The sequence below is a fragment of the Oncorhynchus nerka genome, linkage group LG24 (genome assembly GCF_034236695.1).
Source record: "Oncorhynchus nerka isolate Pitt River linkage group LG24, Oner_Uvic_2.0, whole genome shotgun sequence".
In the NCBI taxonomy this organism is placed as follows: domain Eukaryota; kingdom Metazoa; phylum Chordata; class Actinopteri; order Salmoniformes; family Salmonidae; genus Oncorhynchus; species Oncorhynchus nerka.
The window spans coordinates 85,042,616-85,059,299 of NC_088419.1; the positions used below are offsets into that span (position 1 = coordinate 85,042,616).

At 42.7% G+C, this 16,684-nt stretch overlaps 1 protein-coding gene across 1 annotated transcript in view; it reads right to left on the reverse strand.

Moving 5' to 3' along the window:
* Positions 1–3,708: 3,708 nt before the first annotated feature.
* LOC115108779 (tetraspanin-1-like) overlaps positions 3,709–16,684 on the reverse strand; it is a 57,726-nt gene continuing 44,750 nt past the window's right edge. The window contains exons 4-9 of the mRNA XM_065008522.1: positions 16,178–16,384; positions 13,813–13,887; positions 6,324–6,422; positions 5,463–5,606; positions 4,847–4,930; positions 3,709–4,044 (exon numbers count right to left, since the gene is read on the reverse strand). Coding sequence (XP_064864594.1) covers positions 3,985–4,044; positions 4,847–4,930; positions 5,463–5,606; positions 6,324–6,422; positions 13,813–13,887; positions 16,178–16,384 — 669 coding nt within the window. The 3' untranslated portion in view covers positions 3,709–3,984. The remainder of the gene's footprint in view (positions 4,045–4,846; positions 4,931–5,462; positions 5,607–6,323; positions 6,423–13,812; positions 13,888–16,177; positions 16,385–16,684) is intronic.

Consider the following 16,684-nt stretch of genomic DNA (forward strand, 5'->3'; position numbering starts at 1 on the left):
AGAGAGAGGGGTTGGTGTATGAAGGTCTTGTTGAGAGAGAGAGAGAGAGGGGTTGGTGTATGAAGGTCTTGTTGAGAGAGAGAGAGAGAGAGAGGGGTTGGTGTGTGAAGGTCTTGTTGAGAGAGAGAGAGAGAGGGGTTGGTGTGTGAAGGTCTTGTTGAGAGAGAGAGAGAGAGGGGTTGGTGTGTGAAGGTCTTGTTGAGAGAGAGAGAGAGAGGGGTTGGTGTGTGAAGGTCTTGTTGAGAGAGAGAGAGAGAGAGGGGTTGGTGTATGAAGGTCTTGTTGAGAGAGAGAGAGAGGGGGTTGGTGTGTGAAGGTCTTGTTGAGAGAGAGAGAGAGAGGGGTTGGTGTGTGAAGGTCTTGTTGAGAGAGAGAGAGAGAGGGGTTGGTGTGTGAAGGTCTTGTTGAGAGAGAGAGAGAGAGGGGTTGGTGTGTGAAGGTCTTGTTGAGAGAGAGAGAGAGAGGGGTTGGTGTGTGAAAGTCTTGTTGAGAGAGAGGGGTTGGTGTGTGAAGGTCTTGTTGAGAGAGAAAGAGGGGTTGGTGTGTGAAGGTCTTGTTGAGAGAGAGAGAGAGAGGGGTTGGTGTGTGAAGGTCTTGTTGAGAGAGAGAGAGAGAGGGGTTGGTGTATGAAGGTCTTGTTGAGAGAGAGAGAGAGAGGGGTTGGTGTGTGATGGTCTTGTTGAGAGAGAGAGAGAGAGAGAGGGGTTGGTGTGTGAAGGTCTTGTTGAGAGAGAGAGAGAGGGGTTGGTGTGTGAAGGTCTTGTTGAGAGAGAGAGAGAGAGGGGTTGGTGTGTGAAGGTCTTGTTGAGAGAGAGAGAGAGAGGGGTTGGTGTGTGAAGGTCTTGTTGAGAGAGAGAGAGAGAGGGGTTGGTGTATGAAGGTCTTGTTGAGAGAGAGAGAGAGAGGGGTTGGTGTGTGAAGGTTATTGTTATACATGGGAGGGAATGAGATGATCACAGTTGGTCTGAAATGATGAGGGATTTATCTCTAAATACCTCTGAGGTCTAATTGGCTAGAATGGTATATGGTCTTGCCCCCACCCCTCTCTCCCTGAGCAGTGAGAATACCAGGGTCACTAAAATAGACCGTCAAAGGGGAACAACAACATTTGCTTGGCGTTCAGGGTTTGAACAGGGATTTAAGATGATGATTCCACTAATTCAGATGCAATAGCCAGAGGCATGGTGTACGAGGCTTGAACAATACACTATCTCACGCTCTCTCTCCATTCCTCCTTGCTATGTTTCAGAGGCCCCAGATTGGTCAATATTTACTGTAACTTCTGTGAACAGTCTGGTAATAGAACAAAGACTAAAAATGTACAGTATTCCATTCATCTTGACCTTAATTTAACTAGGCAAGTCAGTTAAGAACAATTTCTTATTTTCAATGACGGCCAAAGAACTGCCTCGTTCATGGGCAGAACGACAGGTTTTTACCTTGTCAGCTCGGGGATTCGATCTTGCTACCTTTCGGTTACTAGTCCAACACGCTAACCACTAGGCTTCCTGCCACTCCATCTGCACACAGTACTATTATGTGACACACAGTACAATGCAGTGTGTTGTTGCTCACTGCTCATGTAATATCTCTGGGTTTGAATTATTACAATGCAGTGTGTTGTTGCTCATGTGATATCTCTGGGTTTGAATTATTACAATGCAGTGTGTTGTTGCTCACTGCTCATGTGATATCTCTGGGTTTGAATTATTACAATGCAGTGTGTTGTTGCTCACTGCTCATGTGATATAGCTGGGTTTGAATTATTACAATGCAGTGTGTTGTTGCTCATGTGATATCTCTGGGTTTGAATTATTACAATGCAGTGTGTTGTTGCTCACTGCTCATGTGATATCTCTGGGTTTGAATTATTACAATGCAGTGTGTTGTTGCTCACTGCTCATGTGATATATCTCTGGGTTTGAATTATTACAATGCAGTGTGTGCTCACTGCTCACTGCTCATGTTGATATAGCTGGGTTTGAATTATTACAATGCAGTGTGTTGTTGCTCACTGCTCATGTGATATCTCTGGGTTTGAATTATTACAATGCAGTGTGTTGTTGCTCACTGCTCATGTGATATCTCTGGGTTTGAATTATTACAATGCAGTGTGTTGTTGCTCATGTGATATCTCTGGGTTTGAATTATTACAATGCAGTGTGTTGTTGCTCACTGCTCATGTAATATCTCTGGGTTTGAATTATTACAATGCAGTGTGTTGTTGCTCACTGCTCATGTGATATCTCTGGGTTTGAATTATTACAATGCAGTGTGTTGTTGCTCACTGCTCATGTGATATAGCTGGGTTTGAATTATTACAATGCAGTGTGTTGTTGCTCACTGCTCATGTGATATCTCTGGGTTTGAATTATTACAATGCAGTGTGTTGTTGCTCACTGCTCATGTGATATCTCTGGGTTTGAATTATTACAATGCAGTGTGTTGTTGCTCACTGCTCATGTGATATAGCTGGGTTTGAATGATCTAAAATTCATATGACAGTATACACTGAGAGTAGAAAAACATTAAAGACACCTGCTCTTTCCATGACATAGACTGACGGTGAGGAGACAGGTTAAATAAGGATTTTCAAGCCTTGAGACAATTGAGACATGGATTGTATGTGTGCCATTCAGATGGTGAATGGGCAAGACAAAATATTTAAGTGCCTTTGAACGGGGTATGATAGTAGATGCCAGGCCCACCGGTTTGTGTCAAGAACTGCAACGCTGCTGGGTTTTTCAAGCTCAACAGTTTCCCGTGTTCATCAAGAATGGTCCACTACCCAAAGGACATCCAGCCAACTTGACACAACTGTGGGAAGCATTGGAGTCAACATGGGCCAGCATCCCAGTGGAACGCTTTCAACACATTGTAGAGTCAACATGGGCCAGCATCCCAGTGGAACGCTTTCAACACCTTGTAGAGTCAACATGGGCCAGCATCCCAGTGGAACGCTTTCAACACCTTGTAGAGTCAACATGGGCCAGCATCCCTGTGGAACGCTTTCAACACCTTGTAGAGTCAACATGGGCCAGCATCCCAGTGGAACGCTTTCAACACCTTGTAGAGTCAACATGGGCCAGCATCCCAGTGGAACGCTTTCAACACATTGTAGAGTCAACATGGGCCAGCATCCCAGTGGAACGCTTTCAACACCTTGTAGAGTCAACATGGGCCAGCATCCCAGTGGAACGCTTTCAACACCTTGTAGAGTCAACATGGGCCAGCATCCCTGTGGAACGCTTTCAACACCTTGTAGAGTCAACATGGGCCAGCATCCCTGTGGAACGCTTTCAACACCTTGTAGAGTCAACATGGGCCAGCATCCCTGTGGAACGCTTTCAACACCTTGTAGAGTCAACATGGGCCAGCATCCCAGTGGAACGCTTTCAACACCTTGTAGAGTCAACATGGGCCAGCATCCCTGTGGAACGCTTTCAACACCTTGTAGAGTCAAAATGGGCCAGCATCCCTGTGGAACGCTTTCAACACCTTGTAGAGTCAACATGGGCCAGCATCCCTGTGGAATGCTTTCAACACCTTGTAGAGTCCATGCCCCGACAAATTCAGGCTGTTCTGAGGGCAAAAAAGGGTGGGGGTACAACTCAATATTAGGAAGGTGTCCTTGTTGTTTTGAACACTTAGTGTATGTAGGAACTTCAAATGTGTGATTTTGTTGTAAAACATCCAGTCATGTTGGTAGCTGAAATTTATTGTAAATATAAAGTGTATTTACAGTAGATAAATGTGACAACATCTAAAATAACATTACACACAATTACAGTACTATGTTTTGGCTTTTGTGTGCTATTAATTAAAAAGATATCTCACTTGATTAGTAAACGTGAAATAATGGATAACTGATATACATTTGTAGATAATAACATCAAGGCAACCTATCAGATATAATGGCACTACAATCACTATTATTAACCTTTCACAGTACATAACAACATATTGTCTGTCCAATACAAAGTCTCAGCTGACATTGTTGTCCAGATAGCAGTACAGGTACATGGATACCAGCATCGCTGCCACCTAGGAGAGAGAAACTTGTGTTAGGATGATCTAGATTAGAACTACAATAACATGGCTTTAATTACATGTACAGTGCCTTCACAAAGTATTCACACTTTGTTGTGTTACAACCTGAATTTAAAATGGAATAAATTTAGATTTTGTGTCACTGGCCTCCACACAATACCCCATAATGTCAAATGATCAATTATGCTTTTATATAAAAACAAGAAAATAAACATTTGAATTCAGGCTGTAACACAACAAAATGTGGAATAAGTCAAGAGGTATGAATACTTTCAGAAGGCACTGTAACAGCTCCTGTATCCAACACTAGCTGTCATTATGGCCGGGAGTTTGTCCTGACACGATGACCTGACCATAGCCACATCTGACTGGACCATAACAGCAAACACTCCCTAGCACTGGTGCGTACGGTTCCTACATGCACCTACCCTATCGTCTCTTCCTGACTGCTTGTGAATATGCGTGAGTCACTTTATAACATTATGATCAGATTGTAGATCAGATTCCTCAAAGCCATAAAACATCTCCACTGGATGTTCAGTACATGCAAATCAACGGCTTTTACTCATCCTGACTAGAGGTCGATAGACGGTTATACTCCTGCACTGAACAATGCACTGAACTGCACTGCACTGAACAATGCACAGTTACATCTTTTACAGACACTCTTACCCAGAGCAACTTAGAGTATAAATGTTTTATACTGGTCCCCCCGTGGGAATTTAACCCACGCATCAGAAGTACCACGCTCTACCAACCGAGCCACACGGGTTCATTTATGACCTGTTGATTTTACCTCCAGCCCTCCGATGCCTACGGCTATTCCACCTACGATGTTGGCATGCTTCTGAAGGGCCGTCAACAGCTGTTCGAAACAGCCCTGGAGAGGAACGTGTACAGAACATTCATTATTAATAGGACAATTGTTGTACATGTCTAAGTGGTTTTAAAACACAAGGTCATTAAAGGCATTGGGTCAGACTTGTTACACATTTGCACGTGTTTTTCTCTAGATCAAGTGAAGGTTGTTGAAGACGTTTAGTTTATGATACATTTGAGTGTAAACAAGGAGACTTATGGTTGTTCCTGTGGGAAACAGTGTCACTCTGTGGGTGTCTCACCCAGTCTATGGCATGTCCCAAATGACACCCTATTTTCTATATAGTGCACTACTTTTGACCAGAGATGATACCGTCTATAATAATATTTTTAAAACAGTGCTAAATAAATAAAAGAAAGTTCTACAAATTGGACTACTTCTTTGTCAGTTTTGTCCTTGTTTGGTTGAGTTTAAAACCATCAGAATGGAGAAAGCCCAATGAACTAATGTTACCATAAGAGTCATGCACTGCTCATGATACATAGAACTTTGATTATTCAGAACAGTGAGCCGTTGGCAGCCATGGTCTCACCTGAACATCACTGTGCCATGCCTGCTGCTGGCTGCAGGGGGCAGTGTCTAGCTGGCAACAGATGGGTGGGTAGCTGCCCTCACTCTGCTCAGAGTAGTACGAGTCAGTAAAGTCTGTGTAGTTGGTGAAGCCACAGCAGTTCAGCTTCAAGGACACGGAGAGAAAGAGAGAAAATGTGCGATGTTGTAGCATTCTCTCAGCATTCCCTTGTAACACTGCGGTGACATGCTAACCACAACGTGTTGAAGATGGATGAGCACACTGGCAAGTTTTCACCAAAATAAAGGCATTTCATTTAGTTATTGATTTACCATTCAATAAAAAGCAACACAACATGGACGGTTATGTAACGATCAGCTTTTCTTTGGCATTCTACTTAGGTTATTGATTTTGCATTCCTCTGTACTTTCTAGCCTGTAGGCTACTTAAAGATGGTGGCCATGGTCCCAGAGAGGTACGTGATGTATTGACATGCTTTTAGCAGAGAGAGAGGTTCACAAGTCAAGGTCTTTGAATGTAGCAAGCATAATAAGGAGAGCTGAGCAAATAGCAGAAATGTAGAAGTGAAAACACGGTAAGGAACAATACAGAAGCTATACAATACAAAGAGTCAAAGCCATGTCATTACCATTCTAAACTCTTACAGGGTAGAATGTGATTGACATGTGATAGATAGAGCACGACAAACTCAGCAGTTATGGCCCATACTGTATGGGATTAAATATCACAGATAGGGTTAGTCAGGACTCAGGAGGGCTAGCCACGGACTTGGAGGTTTCAGGCTCACCATTGTCTATGAACAACGGCACCTGTCTTGCTCCTGGATAGCGGAGAAATATTGGTAACTTGAAGTAGCCATACCTCGGTCATGGTGCTGTTCCAGATCTTGGTGACCACCGGATCGCTGCCATACTGGTTCTTCAAGACAAGGGTGGCCCATGCTTTAAGAATCCCCTCGGCCTGGAGACCATACACACACACACACAGACAGACAGACAGACAGACAGACAGACAGACACACACACACACACAGAGAGAAAGACACACATACATGACAATCCCCGGGTGCATATACACGCACCGTAGCAAATAGGGCCATTAAGCTCCTAACATCAACGACCTCTACACACACACACACACACACACACACACTGAAGGTCACTGAACAAACCTACAACATATAGTCTGTTTTTACAGAGTGTACAGCTCAGGCAGTCAGCTATGCATCAATAATGAAATAAATGTCTATCTGAACCAAACAAAGCACCTGGGAAATAAAACCCATAGCCTGTCCCTGAGAAGATGACTGGGACATTTTTCTCCATTTTCTCCTTTGTGATTGTAAGTGGTCACATTTACATATATATTGATGCTCCTGTTTGTTCGGTTAGGACACTTTCTCCCATTGTGTTTCATACCATATTTATTTCATACACAGAGAACATATCTATATAATACAATACAATATGTTCATGCCAGAGCTCCAGTTATTGAAGAGAGAGTGAATTCCTATGACATACAGGCTTGCTTTCTTTCACCTCCCTCCCTCCCTCCCTCCCTCCCTCCCTCCCTCCCTCCCCCTCTATCCTCCTCCCACTCTTTACCTCCCTCCCTCTCTCTCCCTCTCTACCTCCCTACCTCCATTTCTCCCTCCCTCTCTTTATTTCTCTACCTCCCTACCTACCTCCCTCCCTCTCTCTACCCCCTCCCTCTCTCTCCCCCTTCTCTCTCTACCTCCCTCTCTCCCCACTCCCACTCTCTACCTTCCTCAATCTCTTTACCTCTCTACCTCCCTACCTCCCTCCCACTCTCTACCTCCCTCCCTCTCTTTACCTCTCTACCTCCCTCCCACTCTCTACCTCCCTACCTCCCTTCCTCCCTCCCTTTCTTTATCTCTCTACCTCCCTACCTACCTACCTCCCTCCCTCTCTCTACCCCCTCCCTCTCTCCCCCTCTCTCTCCCCCTTCTCTCTCTACCTCCATACCCCCCCCACTCTGTACCTCCCTCAATCTCTTTACCTCTCTACCTCCCTCCCACTCTCTACCTCCCTCCCTCTCTTTACCTCTCTACCTCCCTCCCACTCTCTACCTCCCTCAATCTCTTTACCTCTCTACCTCCCTACCTCCCTCCCACTCTCTACCTCCCTCAATCTCTTCACCTCTCTACCTCCCTACCTCCCTCCCACTCTCTACCTCCCTCAATCTCTTTACCTCTCTACCTCCCTACCTCCCTCCCACTCTCTACCTCCCTACCTCCCTCTCTTTACCTCTCTACCTCCCTACCTCCCTTCCACTCTGTGTGTCCTCATTTTTTCCATTTTGATTAATAAGCCCTTGGCATACAGTCACACAAAGACTCAGGGGAGCGAGTGTGTGTGTGTGTTCAGGGAGTAGGGAGAGAGTAGCCTAAGGTGACGTGGAGACATGCTACAATTAAAAGTGCCCCCCAAGAAGCGGGAAGAGGGGCTCAGATCAGAGGGGTTATTACCAGCTAGCTAATTCATCACTGTCACTCTGCCTGCCTGGTTGCCTGCCCTGCGTGCCCCTCGCTACACTGCATTCCCTCACACACACTCACATGCACACATACACACACACACACACACACGCACACACTCACACATACACTGTGGACAGATAAAAGGCCTAAACAACCAACACACTGGGCTCTGAGCCAGGAGAGGATAACGTACCGACTGTATCAACTAAACTGTGCAAGGAGAGGAGAGTTGTGGAGGATATTAGGCTATATTTACATTTAAGTCATTTAGCAGACGCTCTTATCCCATTGAGTGTTATTAATCCATCTTCTACATTGTAGAATAATATTGAAGACATCAAAACTATGAAATAACACGTGGAATAATGTAGCAACCAAAAATGTGTTAAACAAATCCATATATATTTTAGATTCTTCAAAGTAGCCACCCTTTGTCTTGATGACAGCTTTGCACACTCTTGGCATTCTCTCAACCAGCTTCACCTGGAATGCTTTTCCAACAGTCTTGAAGGAGTTCCCACATATGCTGAGCACTTGTTGGCTGCTTTTCCTTCACCCTGTGGTCCAACTCATCCCAAACCATCACAATTGGGTTGAGGTCAGGTGATTGTGGATCTAAAATCTATTTTGATTTGTTTAACACTTTTTTGGTTACTACATGATTCCACATGTTATTTCACAGTGTTGATGTCTTCACTATTATTTTACAATGTAGAAAATAGTAAAAAAATAAAGAAAAACCCTTGAATGAGTAGGTGTGTGCAAACTTTTGACTGGTACTGTATATATACAGCTGAAATCGGAAGTTTAAATACACTTAGGTTGGAGTCATTAAAAGTCATTTTTCAACCACTCCACACATTTCTTGTTAACAAACTAAAGGTTTGGCAAGTAGGTTAGGACATCTACTTTGTGCATGACACAAGTAATTTTTCCAACAATTGTTTACAGACAGATTATTGCACTTATAATTCACTGTATCACAATTCCAGTGGGTCAGAAGTTAACATTACAGTTGACTGTGCCATTAAACAGCTTGGAAAATTCCAGAAAATGTCATCATGGCTTTAGAAGCTTCTGATAGGCTAATTGACATCATTTGAGTCAATTGGAGGTGTACCTGTGTATGTTTTTCAAGCACTACCTTCAAACTCAGTGCCTCTTTGCTTGACATCATGGGAAAATCAAAAGTAATCAGCCAAGACCTCAGAAAAACATTTGTAGATCTCCACAAGTCTTGTTCATCCTTGGGAGCATTTTCCAAATGCCTGAAGGTACCATGTTCATCTGTACAAACAATAGTATGCAAGTATAAATACCATGGGACCACGCAGCCGTCATACCGCTCAGGAAGGAAAAGCGTTCTGTCTCCTAGAGATTAATGTACTTTGGTACAAAAAGTGCACGTCAATCCTAGAACAACAGCAAAGGACCGTGTGAAGATTCTGGAGGAAACAGGTACAGAAGTATCTATATCCACAGTAAAAAGAGTCCTATATCGACATAACCTGAAAGGCCGCTCAGCAAGGAAGAAGTCACTCCTGCAAAACCGCCAGACTGTGGTTTGCAACTGCACATGGGGACAAAGATCATACTTTTTGGAGAAATGTCCTCTGGTCTGATGAAACAAAAATATAAGTGTTTGGCCATAATGACCATCGTTATGTTGCAAGCCGAAGAACACTATCCCAACCGTGAAGCACGGGGGTGGCAGCATCATGTTGTCGGGGTGCTTTGCTGCAGGAGGGACCGGTACACTTCACAAACTAGATGGTATCATGAAGAAGGAAAATTATGTGGATATATTGAAGCAACATCTCAAGACATCAGTCAGGAAGTTAAAGCTTGGTCGCAAATGGGTCTTCCAAATGAACAATGACCCCAAGCATACTTCCAAAGTTGTGGCAAAATGGCTTAAAGACAACAAAGTCAAGGTATTGGAGTGGCCCTCACAAAGCCCTGACCTCAATCCTATATAGAAAATGTGTGGGCTGAACTGAAAAAGCATGTGCAAGCAAGGAGGCCTACAAACCTGACTCAGTTACACCAGCTGTCAGGAGTGGGCCAAAATTCACCTAACTTATTGTGGGAAGCTTGTGGAAGACTACCCAAAACTCTTGACCCAAGTTAAACAATTGAAAGACAATGCTACCAAATACTACTTGAGTGTATGTAAACTTCTGACCCACTGGGAATGTGATGAAAGAAATAAACTCTGAAAGAAATCATTTTCTCAACTATTGTTCTGACATTTCACATTCTTAAAATAAAGTGGTGATCCTAACTGACCTAAGACAGGGAATTTTTTACAAGGATTAAATGCCAGGAATTGTGAAAACTGAGTTTAAATGTATTTGGCTAAGGTGTATGTAAACTTCTGACTTCAACTGTATATACTGTTTATTTATACAATATCTCTTTAAATATAAATCATGAAAAGGTGTTAATTATCTGACATGATTTAATTAATGATAGAAAACAGAGGAAGCTCTATAGCAGAGTAGCTCTTACCGACAGAAACAACCTCTCTGTTATAATCGATCTGTTATTAAGGCCCTGTAGTAACTAGCAGTGTTGGTTTTATCCATCATATAAGCGTCACGTGTCTCCTCTGAATGGCTTTTAGAAGAACTATAAAGCGGTCATATAACGCTTGTATAACGCTCCCTAAAATTGGTTATTAAACCAGAGTTATTGAGATTCCACCGGGTCATGGCCTTTTGGTTAGATTAGGGCGTAGGCCCGATGGGGAAAAGAAGATTTATGTGGTAGATAAAGAAGTAGGAAATAGATCAACACCCTATATGTATTGCCCATTCCATTGTTTCAGGGGTATATTTCGGAGAGTTATTATGTTCATGTATATTCCTACCCAATCCATATTAATTATTGCAATGATACTGTGTCATCAAAAGCCGGGGATGGGCAGATGCTCGGTGACTGCCAAATACATTATCGAAATGGCGCTGTTCTTTGTCTAGGTCCTGAATTAATAGGATTAATGCAAAAAAAAAAAGAGCCCAGTAGATTCACTATAAGCATATCTAATTAAGTAACAATGAGAATCTATAATAAACGCCTAGGATCTCCAACACACACGCACGCACGCACGCACACACACACACAATCATATCAAGATGCTGAAGTTTTCACTAGTTACCACAGTCACAAAGTCAAAAATATATTATATATTGTTTGTTTTTTTTGGTCCAAATTTAAGGTTAGGCAAAAGGTTAGCAGTGTGGTTAAGGTTAGGGTTAGGCAAAAGGTTAGCAGTGTGGTTAAGGTTAGGGTTAGGCAAAAGGTTAGCAGTGTGGTTAAGGTTAGGGTTAGGCAAAAGGTTAGCAGTGTGGTTAAGGTTAGGGTTAGGCAAAAGGTTAGCAGTGTGGTTAAGGTTAGGGTTAGGCAAAAGGTTAGGTTAAGGTTAAAGTGTGGGGTTAGGGCAGTGTGGTTAAGGTTAGGGTTAGGCAAAAGGTTAGCAGTGTGGTTAAGGTTAGGGTTAGTGGTTAAGGTTCGGGTTAGGCAAAAGGTTAAAAGGTTAGGGTTAGGCAGTGTGGTTAAGGTTAGGGTTAGGCAAATGGTTAGCAGTGTGTTGGTTAGGGTTAGGCAAAAGGTTAGAAGGTTAGGGTTAGGCAAAATGTTATTAGTGTGGTTAATGTTAGGGTTAGGCAAAAGGTTATTAGTGTGGTTAATGTTAGGGATAGGCAAAAGGTTAGCAGTGTGGTTAATGTTAGGGTTAGGCAAAAGGTTATTAGTGTGGTTAATGTTAGGGTTAGGCAAAAGGTTATTAGTGTGGTTAAGGTTAGGGTTAGGCAAAAGGTTATTAGTGTGGTTAATGTTAGGGTTAGGCAAAAGGTTATTAGTGTGGTTAATGTTAGGGATAGGCAAATGGTTAGCAGTGTGGTTAAGGTTAGGGTTAGGCAAAAGGTTATTAGTGTGGTTAATGTTAGGGATAGGCAAATGGTTAGCAGTGTGGTTAAGGTTAGGGTTAGGCAAAAGGTTATTAGTGTGGTTAATGTTAGGGATAGGCAAATGGTTAGCAGTGTGGTTAAGGTTAGGGTTAGGCAAAAGGTTATTAGTGTGGTTAATGTTAGGGATAGGCAAATGGTTAGCAGTGTGGTTAAGGTTAGGGTTAGGCAAAAGGTTATTAGTGTGGTTAATGTTAGGGAGAGGCAAAAGGTTAGCAGTGTGGTTACGGTTAGTGATAGGTTTAAATCAGATTTATAAAAATAGAAATTAGGACTTTTGAGTAACTTTGACGATTATTTTCCAGGTTTTTGTGTTTGGAATGACACCGTTACTATGGGAGATGATGCTGTTATAGAATGACTAGGCCTATTACCCATAATGCTAATTGACTGGAAATTCCAAGTCAACTGCGCTGCTGTGCTTAAAGTCTGACGGGCCCACGTGTAACATCTTAAACATCTCATCATGACCCGCTTCCCTGTTTTCCCCAACACTTACAAGTAATCCACAAATCCCTTCAAATAATGCTGTCAAATGAAGTAAGGTATATAACAAGTCAAATAAGCTCTTGGCCTAAAACAAGGGAACAAACGTGAGCTGGTAGACATTGGACAGGTGGAAATTACAGTTACACGCTTGGATGTGGTCACATCGGTGCGAATTACAAATTTTAGCTGGTCACTTTACTCAAAACATTCTATTTTTGGAGCAGCTAAAACCATGATTTGATCAAACGGTAACATCCTGATTCCTGCATCAAGGTGTTTTCCCTGCTGCCCCTGTTTCTCTCTGTGCCCCCCGAGTAGACTAGATGAAGAGAAGGGGAGGAAGAGAAAAACGAATTTGCACAAAGCTGGCTGTACTGTGTTACGTCTACTCCATGAGACCGGATTGGCTGGAAAAATAAGTAGGCTACTGTTGTGGTTTTGTTTTCGTGTTTCCCCTTCCTCAGTGATTAGCCCCAAGTGAATTCGCCTACAATATATGATAGCCTGTTTGTTCTCAAAAAGATGTAAGAAAATGTATCTCTACTGAACAGAATAAACAGAAATTCTGGAACCCTATTTTGACAGTACATTTATAGCAACAGCAGCCTAATTGTCAACCCAAAATTCATGCCAATCACTGGTTTACGTGTTTTGCATCAAAATATCTTTATTTTGCATTCCTGCTTGGACATGTGGGATGAAACAACGCATTTCTTGAATAAATCTCTTGAATAAGTCTGGAGCATTCCTATACTGTTTTTTAAATATATATAGACAACATGGGGCCAACATTGAATTTGAAAGAGAAAGCAAGTGCCATGATCCCACAGGAAATAGGCCGATGGGAGTTTTTGAAATGCTCCAGATTTGAGAATAATGGTATATCCAGAGACCTAAATGCAGAACAGATAAACACATTTTTGATTTGCAGGAGGAGAGAATTTCGTTAAATAAAATTATTCATTTCCAATGATTTACCGTCCGAAAGGACAGGGTGTCCCGCTCGTATTTTACTGAACGGGACTGGAGAAAGAGCAGGAGCGGGACCTATATATGTAAATAGTCTGTTTTGCATATAAAATGCTTTAACTTCAATATTCCAGAGTAATAAATTGCTCAAAGTGAGAGGCGTCGCACATAGCCCCAGGCAATCTGGGAGTCATTAAAGGGTCAAATGGACTGAAGTGGACATAAAGCCCAGTAATTCAATGATGGCCGGGCTATGAAGGAAAATTTACATGGAGATAAAAATCGAGAATGGGAGTGAAAACTGGAGCAAGAGAGAGAGGAGGGGGAGGGATAGAGAGACTTAAGGAGAGATGATACAAAGAGAGAGAGAGAAAGAGAGAGGGAGGGAGTTTCGAGTCAGAGGTGGAGAGAGAGGGAGACTTACGAATGAAGAGTAGGCGAGGGCCACCGTTCCGGCTGCCACTTCAGCGATGAAAATAATCAAGATGATGGAGAAAAACTTAGTAAACAAGACAAAGAAAAAGGACTTGGCTTTAGATTAGAGGAGCTGACTGCAACCTCAACCACAACCATAACACAACCACAAGTTCACAAAACAACACAGCTATAACACAACCACAAGTTCACAAACACAACCATTACACAACCACAAGTTCACAAACACAACCATAACACAACCACAAGTTCACAAACACAACACAACCACAAGTTCACAAACACAACCATTACGCAACCACAAGTTCACAAACACAACCATTACACAACCATAACACAACCACAAGTTCACAAACACAACCATTACACAACCACAAGTTCACAAACACAAACATAAGTTCACAAACACAACCATTACACAACCACAAGTTCACAAACAAAACCATTACACAACCACAAGTTCACAAACACAACCATAACACAACCATAACACAACCACAAGTTCACAAACACAACCATTACACAACCACAAGTTCACAAACACAACCATAACACAACCACAAGTTCACAAACACAACCATTACACAACCACAAGTTCACAAACACAACCATTACACAACCATAACAAAACCACAAGTTCGCAAACCAACCACTACACCATACCACAACACAACACAAATACAATACAACTGCAACAACTAAACAAACCCTATCCAACCACAACAACTAAACAACCCCTATCCAACCACAACAACTAAACAACCCCTATCCAACCACAACAACTAAACAACCCCTATCCAACCACAACAACTAAACAACCCCTATCCAACCACAACAACTAAACAAACCCTATCCAACCACAACAACTAAACAACCCCTATCCAACCACAACAACTAAACAACCCCTATCCAACCACAACAACTAAACAACCCCTATCCAACCACAACAACTAAACAACCCCTATCCAACCACAACAACTAAACAACCCCTGTCCAACCACAACTAAACAACCCCTATCCAATCGCAACAACTAAACAACCCCTATCCAACCACAACAACTAAACAACCCCTATCCAACCACAACAACTAAACAACCCCTATCCAACCACAACAACTAAACAACCCCTATTCAACCACAACAACTAAAGAACCCCTGTCCAACCACAACAAATAAACAACCCCTGTCCAACCACAACAACTAAACAACCCTATCCAACCACAACAACTAAACAACCCCTATCCAACCACAACAACTAAACAACCCCTAAACAACCCCTATCCAACAACTAAACAACAACTAAACAACCCCTATCCAACCACAACAACTAAACAACCCCTATCCAACCACAACAACTAAACAACCCCTGTCCAACCACAACAACTAAACAACCCCTATCCAACCACAACAACTAAACAACAACTAAACAACCCCTATCCAACCACAACAACTAAACAACCCCTATCCAACCACAACAACTAAACAACAACTAAACAACCCCTATCCAACCACAACAACTAAACAACAACTAAACAACCCCTATCCAACCACAACTCCTACACTCCTCAGGGCTTCGTAATCAGCCTTTGTCCTGTCCTGTTATTGTAAAGGCCCTTCGATAAAGGACAGCTAACCGTTGATTAGACAAAGGAGAACAGGGAAGTGGTTTAATGTGAACGCTGAAACAAGCGATAAGCATCTCCTGGCTGTGAGCTGTAAACAGTAATGTATCCTACATGGATGACTATCCGTTAGAATCTATCAGTCTGAGTAATGAACGACTTAGTATGTGATGGTGCTTATGGGGGAAATGTCCGAGCTGTGCTACTCATTATTCATTAAATGGACTCGTGGGGTAGTTAGCCACAGTGTTAATGAACATTAACGCCCCCTCTTCAGGACTACACTGGAGAAAGATAGTCCATCATGAATATGGTACCTTGTTTTGTGAACTGTGTATATAGATTCATTGCAAGTGTGGATAAGTGGGTATGTTAAGTCTATAATACGGTCATGAATGATATACTGCAGATATAGTTAATAATGTACATTATGGTTTTGGAGTTATGCTGACTTAGCAGTTAGAGTAAGTTAATTGGCTGTGTTCAGCATAGCAGTTAGTGTACGTTAATTGGCTGTGTTCAACATAGCAGTTAGTGTACGTTAATTGGCTGTGTTCAGCATAGCAGTTAGTGTATGTTAATTGGCTGTGTTCAGCATAGCAGTTACAGTAAGTTAATTGGCTGTGTTCAGCATAGCAGTTAGTGTACGTTAATTGGCTGTGCTCAGCATAGCAGTTAGTGTAAGTTACTTGGCTGTCTTCAACAGTGGGCCTGTACTCTGGACTGTACCTACCAGTAGCAGCAGACACTTGCTCCCCTTGTGGGCTCCACAGCAGCCCAGTACACCCAGTAGAACCAGCACTCCTCCAATAGCGATGCAGAAGAAGCACACATTGACAATCTGCGTGTCGAGGGTGGAGAAGGGACTCAGCACCTGTAGGAACAAATCCTTATCCACACGCACCCAAATCCCCACAGCCAGCAGGGTCAGACCCCCCAGCTGGAAACACAGGCACACACACACACACACACACACACACACACACACACACACACACACACACACACACACACACACACACACACACACACACACACACACACACACAAACACACACACACACACACACACACACACACACACACACACACACACACACACACACGGGATACACATAGGTCAATACACACAAAGACACTTGCAACCCACAAGGTACCATGGTTCCTTGAGATGTGTATAGGCTGTGTGCTCTTCCCTGGTAGTCACTTAGTTAAATAAAGGTTCAATTAAAAAAATACA